At 52.6% G+C, this 26,506-nt stretch overlaps 1 protein-coding gene across 1 annotated transcript in view; it reads left to right on the forward strand.

The window, feature by feature from the left end:
* The first annotated feature begins 307 nt into the window (after positions 1-307).
* LOC101541473 (sterol 26-hydroxylase, mitochondrial) overlaps positions 308-26,506 on the forward strand; it is a 28,030-nt gene continuing 1,831 nt past the window's right edge. Inside the window, exons 1-6 of the mRNA XM_055123185.1 lie at positions 308-789; positions 18,283-18,473; positions 19,977-20,176; positions 20,312-20,509; positions 24,559-24,731; positions 26,099-26,265. Coding sequence (XP_054979160.1) covers positions 529-789; positions 18,283-18,473; positions 19,977-20,176; positions 20,312-20,509; positions 24,559-24,731; positions 26,099-26,265 — 1,190 coding nt within the window. The 5' untranslated portion in view covers positions 308-528. The remainder of the gene's footprint in view (positions 790-18,282; positions 18,474-19,976; positions 20,177-20,311; positions 20,510-24,558; positions 24,732-26,098; positions 26,266-26,506) is intronic.

Genomic DNA, 26,506 nt, shown 5'->3' on the forward strand with positions numbered 1-26,506 from the left:
CCCCCTGAACAGTTTGTTTTTAAGGGTTTTTTTTTTTTCCCTCAACTTCTCTCTGCCGAATCAGATCCTCCTGTCTCAATCCTGGAGCCTTGGGGACAAACCTGATGTCCTAAGGTACAGGCTGGGATGACCGCAGGGGGTGGGGGGGTGAGGGCAGACGGAACACCGCTGGTCACCCGGGCCTGGTCAATGTCACCTGATCCTTGGAAAGCCTCCTGGAAAACTTCCAGAAAGTTCTATGACTTTCTGTGCCCGTGATCCCAGCAAACCAACTTCAGTTCCTCCAGCGTCCGTGGAAGTGTCGTGGCCCCTCTCGAGGTCCCGCGGGTCCCCGGGGGCTTGCGCCGGCGTCTCCCGCGCCCACGCGCGAGCTCTGAGTCGCTCCCCGCCACGTCCCCCCCCCCCTTCTCGTGTCCCTCCTTCCCGGGGACTGGACGCGGCGGCGGGTGGCGCCCTGCCCTCCCGTGCCCGCCCCCGTCCCCGTTCCCGGCAGCGCTGCGCCCGCCCGCGCGCGCCCTGCACAGAGCCATGGCCGCGCTGGGCTGCTCCAGGCTGCGCCCGCTGCTGCTGGGCACGCGGGGGGCCGGCGCCGGCCTCGGCCCGGCGGGGGCCAGGGCCAAGGCCGCGATGCCCGCCGCCCTCCCGCAGGCCGAGGCGGCCGAGCCGCCCCCGGGAGACCCCGGCGCCCCCAAACTGCGCAGCCTGCGGGAGCTGCCCGGCCCGGGGCCGCTGCGCTTCCTCTATCAGCTGTTCGTGCGAGGCTACGTCCTGAACCTGCCCAAACTCCAGGTGAGCCGGGCACGGGCGCAGGTGGTGGTGGTGGTGGGGTGTTCGTGGGGCCAAAGTAACGGACACGGGACTGGAACTCGGGAGCCCGGCAGAGAGGCGCGGGAGTCCCGACGCGGAGCGCTTTAGAAGGGGAATCCAGCAGTCTTGAAGCGGCGGGAGGGAGCTGGGACTCCCTTGGGATGCTCAGGCGTCCTGTCGCCAGCGGCCACCAACCACCTCAGGCTTCATCCAAGAAAGGTGAAGGAGCCCCTTCATTTCCAGGTGACTTTATTTCCCCGCGGGAAGGGGGGGTTTGAGGGGCTGGAGGTGGAGGTGGGGGGATGTTCTGTCTCTGGGAGGGGATCAGATCAGGGACATTCAGGACAAGGCACGTGTTTGTTAGGAATAAATCGGTGTGCCTGGGTGAGGAAGGGAGACAGCTAAGCTGTCAGGGGTGCATGGGGGCCGCATTTGAACCCCAGGACCTCATCCCAAACTCCCACCGCGCCCCCCATCCTCAGGATATAGTGTGGGAGCCCCCCCCCCACCAAGCATCCCTGCAGGGGGTCCTGCTGGGTGACTACTGGTTGCCAGTTTGGGTTTGTTTTTCTTTTCTTTTCTTTTGGGGCTACACCCAGTGATGTTCAGGCAAAAGCCCTACCTGCTGTCTGATTGTTCCAGCTCTTGCCTGAGCATTTTTTTTTTTTTTGAGATGGGGAGGAGGATGACGCCAAAGATAAAACTCAGAGCCTCACACTTGGAGAGGCAGTGCGCCACTGTGGAGCCTTCCCGGGCAACGCAATTGTTCAAACTCAGATGGTTGAGTAACTGCGGGAATAGTCCCGACCCAGCATTGCCCTGGAGTCCAAGGGATTAAAAAAAAAAAAAAAAGACAAAAAGAGAAAGGGGCTGGAGAGATCGCAAGGCAGGTAGGGCGCTTGCCTTCCAGGGGCTGACCCGGCTTTGATCCTCGGCACCCAGTAGGGTCCCTGACCACAGAGTCAGGAGAAGCCCGAGAGCATTGCCCGGTATGGTCTCCCTTCCTCCCCCACCAAATAAAAAGAAAAAAGAAAAAGAAAGAAGCCCTTTAAGAAAGGGCTTATGCAGTGAGATAACAGCCTTAGAACTTCTACACAGCTTTTGGGGGGAACCTGGAGGGCCAGAGGGAAAACAAACAGAAGCGTGGCACCAATCTCAGAAAGTGCTCGATGGATTCCTGCGGGGAGAGATAGGGCGGGGGAGGCCTTTGACCCTGGGTGAGGGGCAGGGCAAGGAGAAGGTTCTGGAAGACCAGAGGAAGGGCTTGGTTTTTGTGAGAGCTGGGGTAGGGTGTATTTTTTGTTGTGGTGGTTTTGGGTTTGGGTTTGGGGGCCACCCCTGGTCCTGTGCTCAGGGGTCCCTCCCGGAGGGGCTCTGAGTATACCCTGTGTGGTGCTGGGAGTCCAACCCTGATGGGCAACATGCAAGGCAAGTGCCCGGCCTGCTGCACTACCGCTCCAGCCCCCATGGGGGCGCGTCTGAGCAGGCCTGGGTTGAGAAGCTGACTCCAAGAGGCACAGGGTATAGTGTGTGACAGCAAGTTGGGGGCCAGGAACTAGACCTTGGGAATAACGCCTCAAATGTGGAGGCTCAGTAGAGAACACAGCTCGGGGACACTGGGGGCCTGGCTGCTTTCTTTTACTTTTTTTTTGGGGGGGGGCGTTGGTTTTGGTTTGGGGTCATTAATGCTCATGGGTCACTGCCGGAGGCGCTCAGGGAACCTTGTACCAGCGCCAGGAATCAAACCTGGGTTGGCCCCATGTCAAGCAAGAACTTTAATTTCCATTTTTTTTTGGGAGGGGGAGATTTAATAGTTTCTTGTAACTTTTTTTTGGGGGGGGTCACACCCGGCGATGCTCAGGGGTTACTCCTGGCTCTGCACTCAGGAATTACCCCTGGCAGTGCTCAGGGGACTGTATGGGATGCTGGAAATCGAACCCGGGTCAGCCGCAGGCAAGGCAAACGCCCTCCCCACTGTGCTATCACTCTAGCCCCCAGTTTCTTGTAACTTTTAATTGTCCATTTAAAAACATCAGTCATGGGGTGGAGCGATAGCACAGCGGGTAGGGCATTTGCCTGGCACATGACCGACCCAGTTCGATTCCCAGCATCCCATATGGTCCCCCGAGCACCGCCAGGAGTGATTCCTGAGTGCAGAGCCAGGAGTAACCCCTGAACATTGCCGGGTGCAACCCAAAAAGAAAAAAAAATCAGTCATTAAACCAGGTAGAAATAAGTCTGCAAAAGGTCTGCAAAAACTACCTTAAACATGTATAACTTGATTATCTGGAATTACAGATTTTCAGTGCCATCGTTATTAGGCTGTGGCAGCGAGGAAATCTTTAACTCCTGTTCAAGTCATTCCCCTAGACCCAGGTCCATTGCAGATTCCAACTGCAGACCTTTGATTGTTTTTTGTTTGCTTGCTTTTTGTTTTTTTTTTCTTTTTTGGCTCACACCTGGCAATGTTCAGGGGTTCCTCCTGGCTCTGAACTCAGGATTAATCCCAGTGGTGCTTGGGGGGACTGTATGGGATGATGGGGATCGAACCCGGGTCGGCTGCGTGCCAGGCAAACGCCCTCCCCACTGTGCTATGGCTCCAGTCCCAACTGCAGCACTTCAAAAGGAGCGGTCAAGCGCTAGAGTTTAGGGGCACCCCCTCGCTCCAATCCTTAATTTGTGTGTGTTTGAGGTCACACCCAGCAGTGGTGTGGGGCATGGGGGCTTGAGGGGTAAGCTCAGTGCATGGAGATTGCCCCCAGAAGTGCTGGGGTTCCCAAAGCCTGTATCTGGGGTCCCCCAAAGCCTGTGTCCCAGACCTTTGGGCCATCTCCCTGGTCCTTGCCTGGCAAATACATGAGGGGACATGAAACTGCTTGGCCTGTGAAATTATCTTTGCTCCCTCCTGCCCTTCACTGTGGTCTATGGGATGCTACACAGCTGTGAAGCCTCCACAAGCCCCTTTGACATCCTCCCCACCCCTGAAGGAGATGGTCAGAGACCCACTTTCCTTCCGGTTCAGGTTATTCTGACTCCCCTCATGCTTAAAACTGTTGCATTGTGCAAAGGGTCAGAGGTGACACATGGGTGAACTGATCCACACAAATGAGTTTCTATGTGTGTGTGTGTGTGTGTGTGTGTGTGTGTGTGTGAGTGTCCGTGGGGGAGGGAGGTGGGTACACTGGTAATGGTGTGGTGTTGAATTATGTACATGGGAAGCGTCATCACAGTATTGGAAATCACAGAACTACAATCAACATATATATATGTATATGTTGGGAATTGAACCCGGGTCAGTCGCAGGCAAGGCAAACGCCCTACCTTCTGTACTATCGCTCCAACCCCCTGCAATCAATATTTTAAAAACTTAAAAAAACCACCCTATTGCATTGTAGGGCCAGAGAGAGAGAACAAGCTAAGGTGCTTGCCTTCCCCACGTTTGGTCCAATGAGGACCTCCTTCCAGGAGTGATCCCAGAGCTCAGATCCCAAAATCAGTTTGGGTTTTGGATCCTGAAATCCACAATGAGACTAACAAAGCAATTACTTTTTGTTTGTTTGTTTGTGGGCCATACCCCCAGCTGTGCTCAGGGCTGGCTCTGTGCTCAGCAGGGCTGGGAAATCGAACTCAGGTTGGCGGGTGCAAGGCAAGGGCCTTACCTGCTGTGTTGTCTCTCTGCCCCCTCGTGTTGCTTTTTTTTTTTTAAATTTATTTATTGAATCACCTTGAGAACAGTTGCATAGCTTTCATGCTTGAGTCTCGGTCATACAGTGGTCAAACACCCATCTCTTCACCAGTGCACATTTTCCACCACCCAAACCCACAGTGAATCCCCCCATCCTAGCCCTACCCCTGCCTGTGGCAGATAATTTCCACATTACTCTCTCTCTACTTTGATGGCGTTCAATATTTTGACACCAGTCCCACCATTATTATTTGGAATTTTCCCCCAACACTCAGACCTGCCGCAAAGGTAACGCTGGACAGTTTGTTTTGTATTGCTGGTTATGAATAGCATATGATATCGTGTGGCCGGAGAGCAGACGCGCGGTCTTGGAATACCAACATTTTAATAATTAGCGTCGGGAGAGATTTCTACCAAGAGCCGCTGGGTTCCGAGATTCGAGATTCGTTTGTGTGTCTCTGGGATCATGGCTGTTAAGAAGCTTAGTAAGTAGCCGGGGGCTGTTCGTGGGCATCATCTCAGGGTCCCGTCGGGGCGGGGGAGAAGGGCCGGCTCCTCCCCTAGCCTGAGAGTCCTGGCATGTGCCGTCACTGCTGGCCCATACCTGGGTTTTCTAGTGAGTTTCTGAAGATGGCGGCCGCAGGGATTCCCGGGGAGCAGGCAGAGGGATGGCTCTTGCTCCCGTCTGGAGTGGCCCAGCAAAGGTGGCCGAATGCAAAGTCCAGAGGCATTTCTGCCAAGAGCCGCCTGGTTCTGAGATTCATTTGTGTCTTTCCCCATGTTGCTTTCGTATGGTTGGAGTCTACACCGATCCAAATGAATGGATATTCTCGTGAAGGAACCAGCAGAGGAACCCAGGTGTGCGGGACCCAGGGCTGAGACATCCAAGCCTGCTCGGATCGGGACTGGGCCTCTTCCGCCCAGATTCCCCATTTTCCAGTAGCTAGGCAGTCACACTCAGGGACTGCCCCCGGTGCCGTGTAATCCCACCAACGGCCAACATCCAGAGACTATAATACCAAGCTCCTGGAAGCACGCAGCTGCTTTGCGGCCGTGCAACATCTTAGAGCCTAGTTCTCCCTCTGGGAGAACCTCTATCGAGAGTTTCCTGCCTCCATGGGAGAGCCTCGCAAACTCCCTGTGGTGTATTCATATGCCAAAACCAGTAACAATGATGGGTCTCATTCCCCTTACCCTGAAAGAGCCTCCAATGTGGCACCATTGGGAAGGATGAGTAAAGAGAGGCTTCTAAAATCTCAGCGCGGGGCTGGAGTGATAGCACAGTGGGTAGGGCGTTTGCCTTGCACGTGGCCGACCCGGGTTCAAATCCCAGCATCCCATATGGTCCCCTGAGCACCGCCAGGGGTGATTCCTGAGTGTATGAGCCAGGAGTGACCCCTGTGCATTGCTGGGTGTGACCCAAAAAGCAAAAAATAATAAAATAAAATAAAATAAAATAAAATCTCAGGGCTAGGACAAATGGAGACGTTACTGAGACCAATCGAGAAAATCGACGATCAACGGGATGATGATGATGATGATGATGATGATGATGATGATGATGATGATGATCCTCATTACACTTAGCACAGCTCTCTCTCTCCCCCCCCCTCCCCTCCCCCCTGGTATTTTTCACTGGCCACACCTGGCACTGTTCAGGGGCGACTCCCATCTTCATGCAGTGCCAGGGATTGAATCTGGAGCCTCTCAGCCCTTGCCGCCTCTGCTCCCTGCTCCAGCCCACAGGTCCCTCCTTCTCTCCTTCCGGAGCTTCCTTGTTGTCCAGGCTTCCATGCACAGCCATTCTCCGGCCCCTACTGGTCTCCCACACACACTTGAGAGGTGGGTTCTCAAGGCAGAGAGAATCCATTTGTAAAAGGAGAAAAAAACAAAACAAACCCCCTCAGAGACGTGGCCCAGCCCCTACTCCCAATGGAGACCGAGCCATAGAAGCATCTTCTCAGACCTGGGCTGGGTTTTGTTGGGGACGGTTTGTTTTGAGGTGCTGGGGATGGGCCCGAGGCCTCCCTCTGCCTGCGTTTATGGACTCACGGACTTGTCTCCTGGTTGGCTGGCCAGGCTCTGCTGGCGTCTGCCAGCGCGTGGCTCGGGCAGGCTCTCTCCTCTGCGCGGTGGAGGCTGCCTTGTCCCAGAGGAAGCCACGTTGGCCTGTTTCCTGCGTGGGTACCGGGGGGTCAGGCTCTCACGCTGACAGGGACACAGGTGTGGTATTCGGGGCCGTCGAGACCTTCTGAGTCACCTGTGACTTACCTCGGCCAGCTGCTTTTTCTGGGGTGAGATCGTTTTTGGAGAGGGAGAGGCCACACCTAGTGGTGTTCAGGGATGGCCCTGGGTGGTCCTCAGGGGGACCATGCAGTGCTGGGGGTGGGGGACGGGTCGAGCCAGGGACCTCCTGTGTGCAGAGCCTGCACCCGTGTCCAACTCCCTCCACCCCGGGATGAGAACTTTTTTTGCTTTTTTTTTTGCCTTTTTTGGTCACACCCAGTGATGCTCAGGGGCTACTTCTGGCTCTGCACACAGGAATTACTCCAAGAGGTGCTTGGGGGACCCAATGGGATGCCGGGGATCAAACCCGGGTTGGCGGTGTGCAAGGCAAACGCCCTACCGGCTGTGCTATCACTCTGCCTCCTCCCACTCCCAGATGAGAACTTTTAAGGCGTCTCTCTTAGTAACTTTGACATAAACAGTACAGTGTTGTGAATTACAGTCATCTTTGCTGCTAATTGCGTTCCCAGGACTTGGTCTTTTTTCAGCCGTGCTCTGGGCTTATTCCTGGCTCAGTGCTCAGGAGTGACCTCTGGTGGTGCTAGAGGATGTATTCTTAAGTTTTCAAAGCACTTTTCTGCTTGCCTTCCCTCCTTCCTTCCTTCCTTCCTTCCTTCCTTCCTTCCTTCCTTCCTTCCTTCCTTCCTTCCTTCCTTCCTTCTTCCTTCCTTCCTTCCTTCCTTCCATCCTTCTTCCTTCCTTCCTTCCCTCCTTCCTTCCTTTCTTCCTTCCTTCCCTCCCTCCCTCCTTCCTTCCTTCCCTCCCTTCCTCCTTCCTTCTTTCCTTCCTTCCTTCCTTCCTTCCTTCCTTCCTTCCTTCCTTCCTTCCTTCCTTCCTTCCTTCCTTCCTTCCTTCCTTCTTCCTTCCTTCCTTCCTTCTTCCTTCCTTCCTTCCTTCCTTCCTTCCATCCTTCTTCCTTCCTTCCTTCCCTCCTTCCTTCCTTTCTTCCTTCCTTCCCTCCCTCCCTCCTTCCTTCCTTCCCTCCCTTCCTCCTTCCTTCTTTCCTTCCTTCCTTCCTTCCTTCCTTCCTTCCTTCCTTCCTTCCTTCCTTCCTTCCTTCCTTCCTTCCTTCCTCCGTCTGTCCCTTCCTTCCTCCCTCCCTCCCTTTCTTCCTCCCTTCTTTCCTTCCCTCCATCCCTCCGTTTCTTCCTCTCTCCCTCCCTCCCCTCCTTTCTCCCTTTCTACCTCCCTCCCTTTCTTCCTCCCTCCTTTTCTTTCTTTCTTCCTTCCTTCCCTGGCCACACATGGTGATGCTCAGGGTTTGCTCCTGGCTCTGCACTCAGGAATTACTCCTGGCAGGATTGGGGGGACCATAGGAGATGTCAGGGATCAAACCTGGGTTGGTTGTGTGCAAAGCAAACACCCTACCTATTGCTCCTGACTCAGCCTGGATTTATTCTTAAAGAAAAGAATTAAGGGGCTAGAGTGATAGCACAGTGGGGAGGGCATTTGCCTTGCACGTGGCTGACCCAGGTTCAATTCCCAGCATCCCATATGGTCCCCTGAGCACCACCAGGAGTAATTCCTAAGTGCATGAGTTAGGAGTAACCCCTGTGCATTGCTGGGTATAACTCAAAAAAGAAAAAGAAAAGAATTAATTTTGGGTAAGTGTCCCATACCTGTAGATGGTCCAGGGTCGCTCCTGGTGTTTCTCTGGTGACCATGTGGGGTCCTGGGGTTTGGACCTGGGTCAGCTGCCTGCAAGGCCCCCTACCTGCTGTCCTATCTCTCTGGCACCTCTTTTTTTTTTGGTTAATTTTTAATGAATTGAATCACTGTGCTATAGACCCTTACAAAGCAGTTCATGATTAGGTTTCAGTCGTACAGTGTTTCAACACCCGTCCCTCCACCAGGGTACATTTCCCAGCACCAGTGTCCCCAGGTTCCCTCCCTTCACTGCCCACCCCCCATCCCTGCCTGCCTTTAAGGCAGGAGTATTTCTTCTCTCTCTCTCTCCCTCTCTCCCCACCTCCCCGTCTCTTTTCCTCTCTCTTTCTCTTTCCCTCTCTCCTTCGGGTTTTGTGGTTTGCAGTTCAGATTCTGTTTTGTTTTGTTTTTTGGGTCACACCTGGCGATGCACTGGGGTTACTCCTGGCTCTGCACTCAGGAATTACTCCTGGCGGTGCTCAGGGGACCCTATGGAATGCTGGGAATCGAACCTAGCTGGGAAACGCCCTACCCGCTGTGCTATCGCTCCAGCCCCCCTGCAGTTCAGATTCTGAAAGGTTATCAGGAATATCCCTTTACCTACTTTCTCTCTGGCCCCTCTTGATGCATTTGGGACATTAACCTGGTCAGATTCGGATGTTCAGGTGCCTCTCCCAGACCCCAGGCTGCCTCTTTGTTGGGGTGGCACAGGTGCGCCCAGGGGCGGGGCGGGGGGGGGGTCTTTCACAGTACAGTTGCTTTTTCATTGGATGTTTCCCTTTTGTCTTTCTCTTTTTGGCTCTTGTTTTCCTTGCTGCTGGAATATTGATAAGGATTGCCCTGACCTGTGTGTCACTTGGGGCAGTGTGCTGATGAAGCGATAACGATTCTTTGAAGACATGAGCATGAGCTGCCTTTTCATTAACTTCTTCTTTCAGAGCCAGGGAGGGGATACAGCAGGTAGTACACTTGCCTTGCATGTAGCCGACCTGGGTTCAATTCTCAGTACACCCTAGGGTCTCCCCAAAGCCTGCCAGGAGGGATCCCTGAGTGCAGGATCAGGACTAACCCCTGAGCACTGTCAGGTGTGGTTCCAAAACAAAACAAATACCAAAAACAAAGCAAAGAGAACAACCGTCTGGGTTTTGTACCAGCCACTCTCGTTCTTATTAACACATTCTTCCTTCGGTTTGGCTAATACCACTGAGAAGTAGATTCTGCTTACGCAGTACTCATGTTACCGTAAAGCCTTCTAGAGATTAGCCTCCCGTTACCGGGCTGGCCTGGAGCTTTCTCGGTCTTTGTCGTTGGACAATTGTACAGATTGTCCACTGTCCGGTGCAGAACCGGGAGTACTTGCCTGTATACCACATGGATGAGACATTTGAGCCCAGATATCAAGATCTATTAAATAAACACTCGACTAAGTTCATTTAAAAAACCTAACAGGCTCCCAGAACCACTGGATATGCTCATGAAGGAAGACAAAAAAGTTTTTTAAAAAATTTATTTTAGGGGCTAGAGCGATAGCACAGTGGGGAGGGCGTTTGCCTTGCATGTGGCCAACCCGGGTTCGATTCCCAGCATTCCATAGGGTCCCCCGAGCACCGCCAAGAGTAATTCCTGAGTGCAGAGTCAGGAGTAACCCCTGTGCATCGTTGGGTGTGACCCAAAAAGCATAATAATAATAATAATAATAATAATAATAATAATAATTTAAAGTCTGTTTTCCAATGCTGTTAATATCAGGGCTGTTATTGCGTAAAACATTCCAGCCCCGTTCCCTCTCCCATTGTACCAGTAGACAGTTTTTTTGGCGGCGTCGGGGGGAGAGGTTTTGGGTTATACCCAGTGATGCTCAGGAGTTACTCCTGGTTCTGCACTCAGGCATCCCTCCTGCTGGTGGGGTGGGAGGAGGAGGGCTATGGGATGCCAGGGATCAAACCCGGGTCAGCTGCATGCAAGGCAAGTGCCCTACCTGCTGTAATATCAACAGAATTAAAAAAAAAAACAACCACCCAGGTTCAACCCCCAGCACCAAATAGGGTCCCTGTATGCTTCAGAGAGGGAGAAGGGTCCCTGAGCACAGAGCCAGGAGTCAGCCTGCTTAGCTGGGTCTTGCTGAGCGTGGCCTTGAGCCCTTTGAGCAGTGCAAGAAATAATTGATAAGGGACCGAACAATAGGACAGTGGGGAGGGCACTTGCCTTTCACGCAGCACCCCTGAGTTCCATCCCTGGGAATCCTGTATGGTGCCGCCAGTACCACCGAGAGTGAGAAGTAATCCCCGAACATTGCCGGTGTGGAAAAAACCTCAAATAAAACAAACGAAACAAACGAATAAGACTCTAAGGTCCCAGGGGCTGGAGCAATAGCACAGCGGGTAGGGCGTTTGCCTTGCACGCGGCCAACCCGGGTTCGATTCCCAGCATCCCATATGGTCCCCTGAGCACCGCCAGGAGTAATTCCTGAGTGCAGAGCCAGGAGTAGCTCCTGTGCATCGCCAGGTGTGACCCAAAAAGAAAAAAAAAGACTCTAAGGCTCAGCTGCTGGGTTTGGCCACTTATGCGGCCACGCGGTTTGGAGAGATATCCCAGTCCCACATACCAGAGTTGTGTTAGCAGAAGCTCAGTGTCGCCGGGACTCCATCTGGAGAAGGCGGGGATGCTGCACCTTCTCCGTCTGGCACCCCGGTGTTGTTGGCCCTCTGGGGTCTGGAGCATTCTCCGGCTTGTGGTGCCCACCAGCGCAGATTCTTCACTACTGGCTGCTGTGGCAAGATAGCCTATTTTCCTTTTTTTTTTTTTTTTTTTTTTTGCTTTTTGGGTCACACCCAGTTATGCTCAGGGGTTACTCCTGGCTTTTGCATTCAGGAATTACTCCTGGCTGTGCTCGGGGGACCACATGGGATGCTGGGAATCGAACCCGGGTCGGCCGCTTGCAAGGCATGCCCTTATCTGCTGTGCTACCACTCCAGCCCCTATTTTCCTTTTTTTTTTTAAAAAAATGTATATATATATATATATTTTACTGAATCACTGAGGTACAGTTACAGACTTACAACGTTTCGTGCTTGCGTTTCAGTCATACAATGATTGAGTACCCATCCCTCCACCAGTGCCCATTCTCCACCACCAGTGTTCCCAGTATCCCATCTCCCACCCCCACCCATTAACCACCCCCCACCCCCCACCTCTGTGGCAGGCACATTCCCTTTTACTTTCTCTCTCTCCTTTAGGGTGTTGTGGTTTGCAATCCAGGCATGAAGTGGCCGTCATGTTGGGTCTATAGTCTACTTTCAGCACGCATCTCCCATCCCGAGCGGGCCCTCCAAGCCTGGGGAATGTTTAACGTTTAGTCACAGCCTCTGGTTGGAGCAAAGTACTCGAGAGCTCTGCCTTCCTGAAAAGCAGCCCGAGGTCAGCGCCCTCCCTTTTCCCTTGATGCTTCCCCACTGTCCACAGAAGCAACTAGGTTTACCCAGACCTAGTCTCGTTCTCGGGGAAGTTTGTTTTTTTGTCGAGGGCAGGAGAAGGCTGCCAAGTGGCACCGGCACCCCCAGGGCCACGTCCCGCAATGCTCAGCCACCTGGATTAGCGTTCATGGTTCAGCTCAGATCTGGGGCCACCAACACCAGCCCGCCAGGTCTAGGGTCCCCCACAGCTACATCCAGGGGTCCTCCTCGTGAGGTTGTGTGGTGATGGAGATCAAACATGGGTTATATCAAGTGCCCGAGAATAGACGAGTGGATCAAGAAGCTATGGTACATCTACATGATGGAATACTACGCAGCCATCAGGAAAAATGAAGTCATGAAATTTGCTTCTAAGTGGATGGACATGGAGAGTATCAGGCTGAGTGAAATGAGTCAGGAGAGGGACATCGATTGATCGCACTGATTTGTGGGATAGAGAAAAACATAGTATGTGAATAATACCCAAGGAACAGGGGCCATGTGAGCTTGCCACCGAGGGGGAGGGGGAGCACAGTCAGGACAGAGGAGGGAGCACTGTGACAATGATACTTGGAAAGGATCACTCTGGACACAAAGTGAGTGCTGAAAGGAGTAACAACAAATCTCACAGTGGAGATGTAACTGGTGCCCGCCCGAGCAAATTGATGAGTAATGGGATGACAGTGATACAGTGACAGTGCTTATTTATAGCACAGTGGGTAAGGTGTTTGTCTTGCATGTGGCCGACCTGAGTTCAATTCCTCCATCCCTCTCAGAGACCCCGGCAAGCTACCGGGAGTATCCCGCCCGCACGGCAGAGCCTGGCAAGCTACCTGTGGCATATTCAATATGCCAAAAACAGTAACAACAAGTCTCACAATGGAGACGCTACTGTGCCTGCTCGAGCAAATTGATAAAAAATGGGATGACAGTGATACAGTGCTATATATAATTTATATATAAATACATATATATTTTGCATTTTGGGTCACATCCAGTGATGCACAGGGTTTACTCCTGTCTCTGCACTCAGGAATTACCCCTGGAAGTGCTCAGGGGACCATATGGGATGCTGGGAACTGAACCAGGTTCGGCCGCATGCAAGGCAAATGCCCTACCCGCTGTGCTAACGCTCCAGCACCTTATTTGTTTTTTTTTTTTAAAGTACTTATTTGGTTTCTGGTCTACACCCTCTGTGCTCAGGGCTCACTTCTGGCTCTGCACTCAGAAATCACTTGAACAGGAGTGTTCAAGTGCCCTGCCCACTGCACTATCACTCGAATCCTCGCTTTTATTACACATATTATTATTACTAGGCTTTTAAGCCACACCCAGAAATGCTCAGGGCCTACTCCCAGCTCTGTGCTCACGGGCAGTCTTGGTAGTAACTGGGGGATCAGGCAGTGCTGGGTTTGGAGCCGGGCCCCCTGCATGCAGCGCAGGGGCTCATCCCACTGAGCTCTCCAGCCACTATTGGTGGTGGTGGTGGTTTTTAGTTCACACCCAGCAGTGCTCAGCGCTATTCCTGACTTGCACTCGGGGGTCACTCCTGGTAGTACTCAGGGGACTGTCTGTGCTGTGGGAACCAAACTGGGATCGGCAGGATGCAAGAGGGTCTCTTCATCCCTGTACTAACTCTCCACTGTTATTATTATTTCTCTTGGGGTCACACCCGGCGGTGCCCAGGGGCTACTCCTGGCTCTGCACTCAGGATTTACTCCAGGCAGTGCTTGGGGACCATATGGGATGCTGGGTATTGAACCCTGGTTGGCTGCATGCAAGGCAAACGCTATACCCACTGTACTATTGCTCCAGCGCCATATTATTATTATTATTATTTTGGGGTCACACTGACAGTGCTTAGGGGTCACTCCTGGCAGGCTTGGGGGGACAACATGGGGTGCTGGGGATTGAACCTGAGTCGGCCGTGTGCAAGGCAAATGCCCTCCCTGCTGTGCTATCTCGCTGGTCCTACTGTTCTTCTTCTTCTCTTTTTGCTCTTGGGGTCACACCCAGCAATGCTCAGGGGTTATTCCTGGCTCTGCACTCAGGAATTACTCCTGGCGGTGCTGGGGGACCACATGGGATGCTGGGAATCGAACCCAGGTTGGCTGCGTGCAAGGCAAACGCCCTACCCGCTGTGCTATCGCTCCAGCCCCCCACCTTCTTATTTTTTAAGGGGTTATTTATCCCTTCATCTTTCTCCTTCTCTCGATGTTGTTTTGATGACCAGGGTCACACACAGGGCTGCTGGTGGTGCTCACACACTCAGTGCTCACCAAAGCCTACACCCCTTTTGTCGTGCTTGAGCACCTGTGCTTGCTGAACGTCAGCCCCAACTTCCATGCTTGCATGTCTTTTGTAAGTGGCAGTGAGCACCGGGGGGGGGGGCAGCCTTTAGCTGTGGTGCTCATGCTCCCATGGCCGGACATGGTGGGTGGCCCTGGGGACCACACACAGCAGAGGTGCCAGACTCCTGTTTAACTGGTGCCTGCCTCGGAAGTGGGGGGTCGAACTTACCACCTCACGCTTCGTTCCCAGCCCTCTGATCTCGGCTTTTGGAGACTGGACACAGTCTCGAGAGTCGGGTTGTGTCCCTGCCTCTCAGAGCCTTTGCCGCCCCCCACCCCGTCCCCACCATGCTCAAGGGCTGCTCTGTGACTCTCAGGTGTATCTCCATCCCTGGCAGAGGTGACGAGGAGCCCAGAGCGGGGAGGCCATTTCCGTTCCCCCAACAATGCCGCAGTGTCTTAGAACCTGTGTTATACATTCTCTAGTGTCTCTGAACCCACGAAGTCTCCCAGAAAGATCTTTTCTGTTGTGCTCTGGGAGATACTCCCCAATCCTAGATCAATCCTGGCTGGGGAGGGGGGGGTGGCAAAGCGGGGGGGAGGGGCGGACACGACAGGAGTGCTCCTTTGTGGCAGGTGAAGGAATGCAGTGCCCTAGCTCCTCAGGAGGGAGTCAGCTGGCAGAGGCCACTGTCCCCTCCATCCGGCAGGCTCGGTTCTGCTGTGACACCCAGGACCTCAGCCAGGAACCTGGGGCTCTCCGTGCAACTCAGGTTACAGCCTCGATGGGCGGCTTGGAGACACTACAGACTTCCCAGCGAGGGTTCCGGTGTCCTTCTAAAATAAGTCCTGACATAAATAGATGCTGGGTAAGTCCCACCAAGCGAAGGGACTGAGATGGGGAAGGGGAGGAGAGGGCTGAAGTGAGGGTCGCCTCCAAGGACCCACCCCAGTGGCTCCCACCCCCACCGGCTTGGCTGGAGTCTGGAGCTTCCGGTTCCAAGAAGTGCCAGATTCCAGGAATTCTACAGCGTGACACTGTTTGTGCTCTGGAGCATCTAACAAGCCGGTTTCTGTGTAAAGAAGAAAGTGAACTCTATAAACCATGACTTTGCAGTTTTGTGGCGTGTTTTTTTTTTTTAAGTCACATACAAAGGAATTTGAACTGAATGAGGGAGAAAGGAAGCCAAACTTTAAAGTAAGATGTAATTTCTTACAAAGAATTCTTTACAAGGAAATAATTAGGACATAAACTAAGAGGCTGGAGTTATCACAGTACCTGAAATGAAAGTAAGAGAGATAGAAAGAAAATGAGAGTGAGAAGAAAAGTATCTGCCATAGAGGAAGGTTGGTGGGGGCAGGAGGGAAACTCGGGACATTGGTGGCGGGAAATGTTCTCTGGTGAAGGGACCGGGGCTGGAACATTGTATAACTGAAACCCAATCATGAGCAACTTTGTAACTGTATCTCAAGGTGATTCAATAAAACACAATTAGGGAAAAAAAGATTTGGGTTATAGCCAAGTTTCTCAACTTGGGGTGAGTTGGGTTCCCCCACCCCAGAGTGCTCAGAGTGCTTTTGAAAATGCCTAAGAACTTTCTCCCTTCCTTCCTTCCTTCCTTCCTTCCTTCCTTCCTTCCTTCCTTCCTTCCTTCCTTCCTTCCTTCCTTCCTTCCTTCCTTCCTTCCTTCCTTCCTTCCCTCCCTCTCTCCCTCCCACTCTCCTTCCCTCCTTCCCTCCTTCTTTCCTTCCCTCCTTCCCTTCCTCCTTCCCTCCTTCCCTCCTTCCCTCCTTCCCTCCTTCCTTCCTTCCTTCCTTTCTTTCTTTCTTTCTTTCTTTCTTTCTTTCTTTCTTTCTTTCTTTCTTTCTTTCTTTCTTTCTTTCTTTCTTTCTTTCTTTCTTTCTTTCTTATATCTTACTCTGGCTCTGCACTGTACTCACACATCATTCCTGACTGGGCTCAGGGGACTATCTGGGGTACCAGAGATTAAACCCAGGTTAGCCATGTGCAAGGCAAGTGACCTACCCACTGTACTCTCTCTCTGGCCCTATCTTGCCTCGCCTTCAGACAGAAACCATTGACTGCATCCTCTCAGTTAAACCTCAGCACACTGGAAAGCAAATGGCAAATGCTGATATTCCTGAAGGGGAGATGGGTGCTCCCAAGTAAGTGCTCAGAGGGTTGGGGGATCATGCCCAGCAAAACTCAGCCCTCTGAGTGGTGCTTGGAGGGTCATGTGGCACTGGGATTGGAACCTGGGTCCTTGTGACTGCAAGGTGCGCATCCTGACCCCCAAGCTATTACCCTTGCCTACGCTTACCTTCTTAGAAGCAACAGGAAATAGGGCAGGTCACTTGCCTTGTACACGGCCGGCCTGAGTTTGATCCCTCGTACCCCGGGGGGTCCCCCGAGCCCTGTCAGGAGTGATGCCTGAGTACAGGCACTTGGCATCACTCCTGGCGGTGTTTGGGAGAATCATATGGGGTGCTGGGATTGAACCCAGGTAGGCTGCATGCCAGGCGAGTGTTCTACCCACTGTCCTATCACTCCAGCCCCTCAGTTTTCATTTTCTGCAGGTCAGAGTGTGGATCCCATGGAAATGGGCTTCCAGGCTGTCTTTTAGGAAGAGGTGGAGTTCGCTCAGGGTGGATTCTTAGCATTGGGGTAATATAATGAGGCAATTTTGTTGTATTCTCTTAGGAGCTATAAGTTGTGTGTGTGTGTGTCTTGTTTTGTTTGGGGGTCACAACCACTGGTGATCTGGGATCACACCTGGTGGGGAATCATACGGCGTGCCAGGGATTGAAACTGGGTCAGCCAGAAGCAAGGCAAACTCTCTGCCCACTCTACTAGTTCTCTGCATCTCTTTCCCCTGCAAAGGGATACAGATGTTTTTCTTTCCTTCTGCCTTGCCTTGCCACACACAGTGGTGTTCAGGTCTTACTGCTGGTTCTGAGCTCTGGGATCACTCCTGGTGGGCTCAGGGGACCATATGGGATGCCGGGAATCAAGCCCAGGCTGACCACGTACAAGCAAGGTTCCTTACCCACTTTCCTATGGGATAATGCTCAGCTCTCAGAAAAGATGAAATCTTGCTGTTCATTACAACTTGGGTGGATTGGAGGGTAGATTGAGTCAGAAAGAAAAAGACGGACACCAGATGATCTTGCTTATTTGGGGAATGTACAGAAACCAAGCAAGAGATAAGACCAGGCCCAGTGGAAACAACTCTGAGATGCAGTCAAAAGAACCATGATCCGGGGGGCCGGAGAGATAGTATAGTGGGTAGTGCACTTGCTTTGCATGCAGCCCACCTGCATTCGATGCCCGGCATCCCACATGGTCATCTGAGCACCACCAGGAGTGATTCCTGAATGCAGAGCCAGGAGCAAGTCTTGAGTCCTGCTGGGTACAAAACAAAACAAAGCACAACAAATAAAACTGTGATCTGAAAATGCTAAGTGACTTCCAGGGAAGAAACTCAGATAATGGCAGAGGGATCTTGGTTACTCTGGAATTGGGTAGGTACATGTGGCATTGCGTGTGTGTGTGTGTGTGCGCGTGCGCGCATGCGCGCGCGCATAAAACAATAATATCAGTGCTGTTCTAAACTATGTTCCCTCAAAAAAAATTAAAACAAAAGAACCTCCTGGATCCCAAATATCTATATCTCAGCCAGTCATGCATCCATCTTTCCACAAATGCATTCCTCCAGCCTCAGTTTCCCCTTTGCAATCAGGAGTCTAGCTCCTTGTGTCCTTTTGAGTCTATTCTCCTTTGTAAACACGGGACCACCCTAACAATGCCCTCCTGTACACCCCACCTACTGGGACGTGGCCAAACAGACCCCACTTGTTCCCAACTCCTCCCTGGAAGTTACTAGCCTGGCTGGGCCATAGTCATTCACTATTTTTTTTTTTTTGGCTTTTTGGGTCACACCTGGTGGTGCTCCAGGCTTACTCTTGGTTCTGCACTCATGAATTACTCCTGGCGGTGTTCGGAGGACCATATGGGATGCTGGGAACCCGGGTCGGCCGAGTGCAAGGCAAATGCCCTCCCCGCTGTGCTGTCGCTCGAGCCCCATAATCATTCACCTTTGTTTGAATGTCACAGGTGCTGAACAAGGCTGAGTATGGCCCGATGTGGCTGACCCAGGTCGGCCACCAGGTCCACGTGAACCTGGCCAGTGCCCCGCTCCTGGAGCAGGTGATGAGGCAGGAGGGCAAGTACCCAGTGCGGAACGACATGGAGCTGTGGAAGGAACACCGGAACCTGCACGGCCTGGCCTACGGGCCTTTCACCACGTGAGCTGGGCTTGGACGGTCAGGACTGGAGTCCCCAGGGGTCAGCTGGTGGGGGGGGGGGAGTGGTGGCCATGGGCCTCCTGGGGGTTGTGTAGAGAAGGATCTCTTGGATTTCCTGTGAGCCTGATTTTCAGTCTAGACGACAGAAGTGGGGCTGGTGGGGGGAAAGCCCAAGGTCTGTTCATGGACTTTCTCCAGTATAGACTATACAGCTTTGGACAGACGAATATTTACCCTGCGGGGCCTTGTGTCTGTCACATGAGAGACAGGAAGTTTAGGCTGGAGTATCTCCAAGATTTCCTCTAGGATCTTTCCATGTCCATTTTTCTACATCCTGGTTGCAAAGATACCGACTTGAATCATCAGGGGACATACCTGTTTCTGATGGGAGCAACGTTGCCACCAGGCTGGGGCGGGGGGGGGGGGGTTGAAATCTCTCTCCAATTCTGGGTTGAGCACATATTGTCCCATAGGATTCTCATGTATGTGCTGTGGCCAGAGACACAGGGAGGCTTCAGCCCTGGCCTCAAGGTCAAGGTGATTTTGTGTGCGTTGAAGGATGGGCTGAGTATGTCACACACACACAGTTGAGTCTGTCACACACACATGTAGAAGGATCTCTCCCCAGGGGGTCAGACTTAGGTTGCAGGGCTGTGAATCGGGCTCAGGAGGCTTTTGCTGTAGCATGTGATGGAGTCCCCTCCCCCCAAAAAAATGACTGGCTTTGTTTTTTTCCTTCCTTATCTAGAATCTGTATTTTGGTCACTTTTTTTGAGTGGGAGGCAGTAAAATTGGTCCTGGATCACCAAGGAGGGGTCAGGCATTCGACCTTGATAATAACTCTGTCTTTAGGAGCTGCTGGGGTCAGGCTGATCGCTCCCATTAATTTCTCTTTTGAAAAATCTCAAGACTTGGGATGCTGACCTTGCACATGACTGACTGACCTGGGTTTGAATCTTTGCACCCACTCTGGTCTCCTGGGAGTGATCCTTGAGCGCAGAGCTAGGAGTAAGCCCTGAGCACTCCTAGGAGAGTCCACCCCCACAAAAAAGACAAGTATCAAGGCTTCATTGACTTTTCTTTTCTTTCTTTTTTTTTTTTTTTTTTGCTTTTTGGGTCACATCCGGCGATGCTCAGGGGTTACTCCTGGTTCTGCGCTCAGGAATTAACTTCTTTTTTTTTTTCTTTTTGTGTCACACCCGGCGATGCTCAGGGGTTACTCCTGGCTTTGCACTCAGGAATTACTCCTGGCGGTGCTTGGGGGACCATATGGGATGCCGGGGATCGAACCCGGGTCGGCCTCGGCAAGGCAAACGCCCTCCCCGCTGTGCTATCGCCCCAGCCCCCCTCATTGACTTTTTGATAAGCTTCCGCCCTTGAGGGGAAACAGCATCAGACCGATTCTGGGTCCTGTGGCCTCCTCAGGAACGGTGGCTCTGGAGTTTGGCCTGCCCCCCGCCCCCACACTCCTCCCCCTTGTACCCTTTCATCTGTGTGACTCAGGGACGGCCACGAGTGGTACCAGCTGCGGCAAGCCCTGAACCAGCGGCTCCTGAAGCCCGGAGAGGCTGCGCTCTACACGGACGTGCTGAACGAGGTGATCGACGACTTCATGGTGCGGCTGGAGCAGCTGCGGGTGGACAGCGCCTCGGGGGACAAGGTGTCTGACATAGCACACCAGCTCTACTACTTTGCCCTGGAAGGTCTGTGCTGGGAGAACTGGTGGGGGGTGGGGGGAGGGGGGAGGCACCAGGCTTGGTCCAGGGCCCTGCGGGGCTCCCCCGGCTCGGAGCCACCCACCCACCTGCCCTCCCGTAATGCTCTGTGTGCACTGCCAGCCATTTGCTACATCCTGTTTGAGAAACGCATGGGCTGTCTGAAACCGTCCATCCCCCAGGACACCGTGACCTTCATCAACTCGGTACAGCAAATGTTCCGCTACTCTGTCTACTCCACCTTTCTCCCCAAGTGGACCCGCTCCGTGCTGCCCTTCTGGGACTGGTACATGGAAGGCTGGAATAACATCTTTGCCTTCGGTGAGTGGTCCGGACCGGACGTGTTGGGGCACGGGTGTGTGGGGATGGTTGTCTCAGAGTCTGTGACTCACCTTCTTCCAGGGACCTTTCTGACCCTCAGATTCTTTGCTCTGAACTTGGAGAGGAGAAGCTCGAACCTTGACCTTGCTGGGTCTGAGCAAATTTACCAGAGGATTGAGATCTTTAGACTAGAGCAGAGGAAGTCTATTTTATTGATAGACTTTTTTTTTTTTTTGCTTTATGGGTCACACCCAGCGATGCACAGGGGTCACTCCTGGCTCATGCACTCAGGAATCACCCCTGGCGGTGCTGAGGGGACCATATGGGATGCTGGGATTTGAACCCGGGTTGGCCGCGTGCAAGGCAAATGCCCTACCCACTGTGCTATCACTCCAGCCCCTTATTAATTATTGATTGACTGATTGATTGGGTGAGGCACACCTGGCAGTGCTCAGAGGCCACTCACTTCTGGCTCTGCACCCAGGGATAACTCCTAGTGGTGCTCCGGGGACCATATGGGATGCCAGGGATCAAACCCGGGTCGGCTGCATGCAAGGCAAGCTCCCTCCCTGCTGTACTATCACTCCGGCCCAGGGCACGCTTATTGAAGGCAAAAAGCAAACTGTAGGGGTTGACGCTGAGGAGGCCTCCAGAGAAAGAGTCTGTCCAGCAACTGGGGGAAGCTTTTTATTGTGTGTGTCTGGGCTGCTTAGATGGCAAGTCTGTGGGAGTGGATGAGTTAATTCTGGGAGGTGGGCCAGCAGGAGGTGTATAGTCAGTTCTGGAAAGGGAATGAGATGTATGTAATGTTCTGAGTCAATCACAGAAGGGCATGAGTGTGTGTGTGTGTGTGTGTGTGTGTGTGTGTGTGAGAGAGAGAGAGAGAGAGAGAGAGAGAGAGAGAGAGAGAGAGAGAGAAAGACAGACAGACAGAGACAGACAGAAGAGAGAGAGAGACTACAGCAAGCCTGGCATGTTGCTCACCTGGGCTCAATTGTCCCTGTCATCCTTTATGGTCCCCTGAGCACCACCAGAAGTGATTCCTAAATGCAGAGCCAGGAGTAATCCCTGAGCATCACTGGATGTAGTCCAAAAAGAAAACAAAAACGTTTTGAGCAAATTACACAAAGAATGAATCATTTATAAAAATGTTCTGGGCCAATCAGGTGAAAAGAGTGATGTGATATATCACGTGGTTATAAGGGGCTGGAGATAATACAGCAGGTAGGGCACTGGTTCAGCACCTCCATGACTGTGCGAGGAACGCCGAGAGAGAAAGCCACAAACAGACGCCTGTCTTCAGAAACTCTCGAGCTCATTCACCAACATTGTTTGGCACGAACGTCAGGCAATCACAGGCTAGCATCCGAGCTCACAAAGTTGTGCAGAGAAGCGATAAAGAAAGACCTCAAAGAAAAACCACACCCATGTTGGCCGATGCGGCAGAAGCCGGGAAAAGTATTCGCAACGCTCTCCTGTCCTTCATCAACCAAAAGACCAAGATGACTGCCCTCTGACATCCTGATGGATCTATTACATCTTCCAGAAGGACAATGAAAAAGATTATCCACAACTTCTACTCAGATCTCTTCAATAGCCATGTCCACCTGCCCACATACCAAATTCCGCAGGATGGATACATCGTTTTCAGCGTTCTCCCTTCTGAAATCCAACACATCATTTCATCAGTAAAAAAAGCGTATAGCACCCGGTCCAGACAAGATCAGACCCGAACACCTGAAGAATCTGCCACCAGTACTCATTGATACACTGGCTTGGCTCTTCACATGCTACCTGTCTGAATGCAAGGTTCCATCCCAATGGAAAACCAGCAGGACCATCCTGTTGTACAAGAAGGGAGACATCCACGACATCGGCAACTATCGCCCGATCTGCCTGTTGTCCGTCATCTACAAGTTATTCACTCAAGTCATCCTGAATAAGATTGGCAGAACACTAGACAAAGGACAACCATGAGAACAAGCTGGGTTCCAAAAAGGACTCAGCACTATCGACTATATCCACTTGGTGACCGAGCTCATTGAGGTTTCTCGAGAGTTCAAGATGCTGCTTTGTCTAACGTTCATTGATTTAAAGAAGGCCTTTGATTCTGTTGAAACTGAAGGGGTCATCGAAGCCCTAGCCAAACAGGGTGTTCAAACTCAGTACATCAGGATCCTCCATGAGCTCTATTATGGATTCACCACCAGGATCTCACCATTCTACAAGGAAGTGATCATCAATGTAAAGAGAGGGGTTCAGCAGGGCGATGCCATTTCACCGAACCTCTTCAGTACCACCCTCGAGAACGTCATGCGAAGACTGGAATGGGAAGGAATGGGAGTGAAGATAGACGGTTGGCAACTACACCACCTCTACTTTGCTGATGACATGGTTCTAATAACACCAAACATTAGCCAAGTGGCACGAATGCTGGTAGACAGCAGACTTCGACCATGAGTGTGGGAAGGTCGGACTGCAGCTGAATCTCATAAAGACAATGTTCATGAGAATGAACTAGTTCCTGACGTTCCATTTGCTCTCAATGGAATGAACATCTCTGAATGCAGCAGTTATGTGTACCTAAGTCGAGAGCTCAACATGATGAACGATCTGGCACCTGAGCTCTCTACCTCAGGAGGAAGAGAGCGGTGTGGAACATCTTCAAGAGTGTCGAAGAGGGGCTGGAGCGATAGTACAGCGGGTAGGGCATTTGCCTTGCATGCGGCCAACCCGGGTTCGATTCCCAGCATCCCATATGGTCCCCTGAGCACTGCCAGGGTTAATTCCTGAGTGCAGAGCCAGGAGTAACCCCTGTGCATCGCCAGGTGTGACCCAAAAATCAAAAAGCAAAAAAAACCCAAGAGTGTTGAAGAACTTGTTAAGAGGATGAAGAACCTCCGGCTCCGGGCACATCTTTTCGACTCCACTGTTCTTCCTGCACTAACATACGCCTCAGAGACCTGGGCCCTATGCAAACAGGATGAGAGCGCTATTCAGGTATCCCAAAGAGGAATTGAAAGAACTATATTGGAGTATCATGTTTCACTCAAGTGAGAAGAAATCCGGAGTTCTGACCTTTGCCAACGATTGAGAATTAGGGATGCTGTCTCATTTGCCAAGGTGTCGAAAATCAGGTAGGCCAGACATGTAATGCGATTTGGAGACGACCACTGGACTAGAGCTGTTACCGACTAAATTCCATGGGACTTCAAAAGAGTGCTTGGCCACCCACCTATGAGATAGTCATACTTCTTCATCAAGACCCTGAACAAATGGTTTGAGTCTCTTTGTGTTCCTGGAGCAAGCATATGCCATTGGGCTACACTATCACACAACAGGGATGAATGGAGATGTTACTGGCATGCGCTTGAGCAAATTGATGAGCAACAGGATGACAAATGATACAAGTGATGGTTATGAAGGACTGGAGATAATATAGCAGGTGGGGCACTTGCCTTGCATGCAGCCAAGCTGGATTTAATCCTTAATTTCCCATTTGTTCCTGCAAGCACTGCCAGGAGTAATTCCTGAGCTCAGAGCCAGGAGTAACCCCTGAGCACTGCCAGCCTGAAAAGCCAAATGAAATAAAATAAAATAAAATAAAATGTTCTCAGACAGTCCAGCGAAGAGATGTCTATAAAATGTTCTGAGCCAATCATGAGAAGGAACTAAGATGTATATGATTGTTTTTCTTTTGGGGGCTACACCCTACGGTGCTCAGGGCTTACTCCTGGCTCCGTGCTCAGTATGTGTGTGTGTGTGTGTGTGTGTGTGTGTGAGAGAGAGAGAGAGAGAGAGAGAGAGAGAGAGAGAGAGGTTCAGGGGTTCAAGAGATCATATGGGGTTCCAGGGATCGAGCCTGGAGACGAGAAGGGCAGGGCCAGCTCTAGAACCTGAGTGGCAGAATTGACCGTTTGCTTGGACAGTCTCCTGGGGTCAGGCTTTCACATACGGGGGTCGGGCAGCTCCTGGTGGGGCTGATGCCAGACCATTCCCATGGCCTCTGAATGACCTTGACTTTGAACCTTGCCTTGTGGCCTCCACAGGGAAGAAGCTGATTGATGAGAAAATCAAGGAGATAGCGGCCGAGCTGCAGGCCAAGGGGCCGGACGGGGTGCAGATATCCGGGTACCTGCACTTCCTGCTGAGCAGCAGCCTCCTCAGCCCCCGGGAGGCCATGGGCAGCCTGCCAGAGCTGCTCCTGGCCGGCGTGGACACGGTGAGTATGTGGGGGTGCACGTGGAGACAGAGCTCCAGCCCCTGCCCCCCCCCACACACATAGGCACCTGCTCCCGGAGAGGGGGGCACCTCAGCCCAGGGCTGGGGACAGCCGCTTCTCATGCGTGTGGGACCCAGGGCGCCAGCAGGGCAGGCTCCAGCCCCCAGCTCCATCTCCTAGACCGGGATGATAGTCTTCTGTCGTTTGTTTGTTTTTTAATTTTGTATTGACTCACCATGAGATACACAGTTAAAAAGCTTTCATAATTGGGTTTCGGGCATACGGTGTTCCAACACCCACCCCTCCACCACTGTATGTTTCCCACCACCAGTGTCCCCAGGGTCCCTCCTGCCACCCGACCCCACCCCACGCCACCCCCACCCCCTGCCTTGCTTCTGTGGCAGGTGTTTCTCTTCTTTCTCTCTCTCTCCTTTCGGGCACTATGGTTTGCAGTACAGATACGGAGAGACCCTCGTGTTTGGTCCTTTACCCACTGTCAGCACACACCTCCCATCCAGCGCCATCCCTCCAACCATCATTGTCATAATGGTCCCTTCTCTATCCCAGCTGCCCTCTCCCCCAGCCCTTGAGGCTTCCAACCACGGACCAATCCTCCTGGCCCTTGTTTCTATCATCCTTGGGTGTTGGTCTCATACTGTGTTATCTTATAGGAGATGGTGTTCTTTTTTTTTTTTTAATTTTCTTAATTTTATTGACTCACTGTGAGATAGTTACAAGCTTTCATGTTTGGGTTACAATCTCACAATGATCAAATACCCATCCCAGTGCACATTCCCCACCACCGATATCCCCAATATACCCCCCCTTTCCCACCCTCCCCCTGCCTCCATGGCAGACAATATTCCCCATACTCTCTCTCTACTTTTGGGCATTATGGCTTGCAACACAGACACTGAGAGGCCATCATGTTTGGTCCATTACCTACTTTCGGCACACATCTCCCATCCCAACTGGTTCCTCCAGCCACCATTTTCTTAGTGACCCCTTCTCTATTCCATCTGCCTAGGAGATGGTGTTCTGACAAGAGGGGTTCCTGCCGGACCCCGAAAGCCTGTCTGGGGCCCCGGGGGCTACATGCTCTGTCCACTAAGTGGTGAACTGACCAGCCTGTCACAGACGCCTTCTCTGTACCTCCTTTCCCGTGCACTCATACCTCTGGTGCTCTCTGCCCTGGCCCCTGATGTCAGGGGGAGGGGTCCCTGTCCTGTGGCCCATCATCCAGTCTGCGTTTATGGGAGGGGCCGTGACGGCTGGGCACTTGCTTGTCCCCACTGCTCTGGCACACGCCCTTGCTCGCCTCTTCCCCAGAACCGTCCTGACTTCCTCTCCCTCCCTGTCACTCGCAGACTTCCAACACGCTGACCTGGGCCCTGTACCACCTCTCCAAGGACCCCGAGCTGCAGGACGCCCTGTATGAGGAGGTGGTGGGCGTGGTGCCCGTGGGCCGCAAGCCCCAGCACAAGGACTTTGCCCGCCTGCCCCTGCTCAAGGCGGTGCTCAAGGAGACCTTGCGGTAGGTGCTCCTCGCGGGAGCACGGAGGCTTTGAGGCAGGCGTGGGAAGGGGCAGAGGCTGCGGGGCCAGCTGGGAGAAGGCACCCGGGGGACCCGAGGGGCGAGGTTCAAGGAAGGGGTGGACACTTGTCCCTCCTTTGGGAGTCTGGGTTTGGGAATAGGCCTGGTGGTGCTCAGGGGGCCCTGTGGTGTTGGGGATCGAACCTGGGCCTCTCGGGGCTGGAGTGATGCTGCCAGGTAC

This window comes from Sorex araneus, chromosome X, assembly GCF_027595985.1.
Source record: "Sorex araneus isolate mSorAra2 chromosome X, mSorAra2.pri, whole genome shotgun sequence".
Classification (NCBI taxonomy): Eukaryota; Metazoa; Chordata; class Mammalia; order Eulipotyphla; family Soricidae; genus Sorex; species Sorex araneus.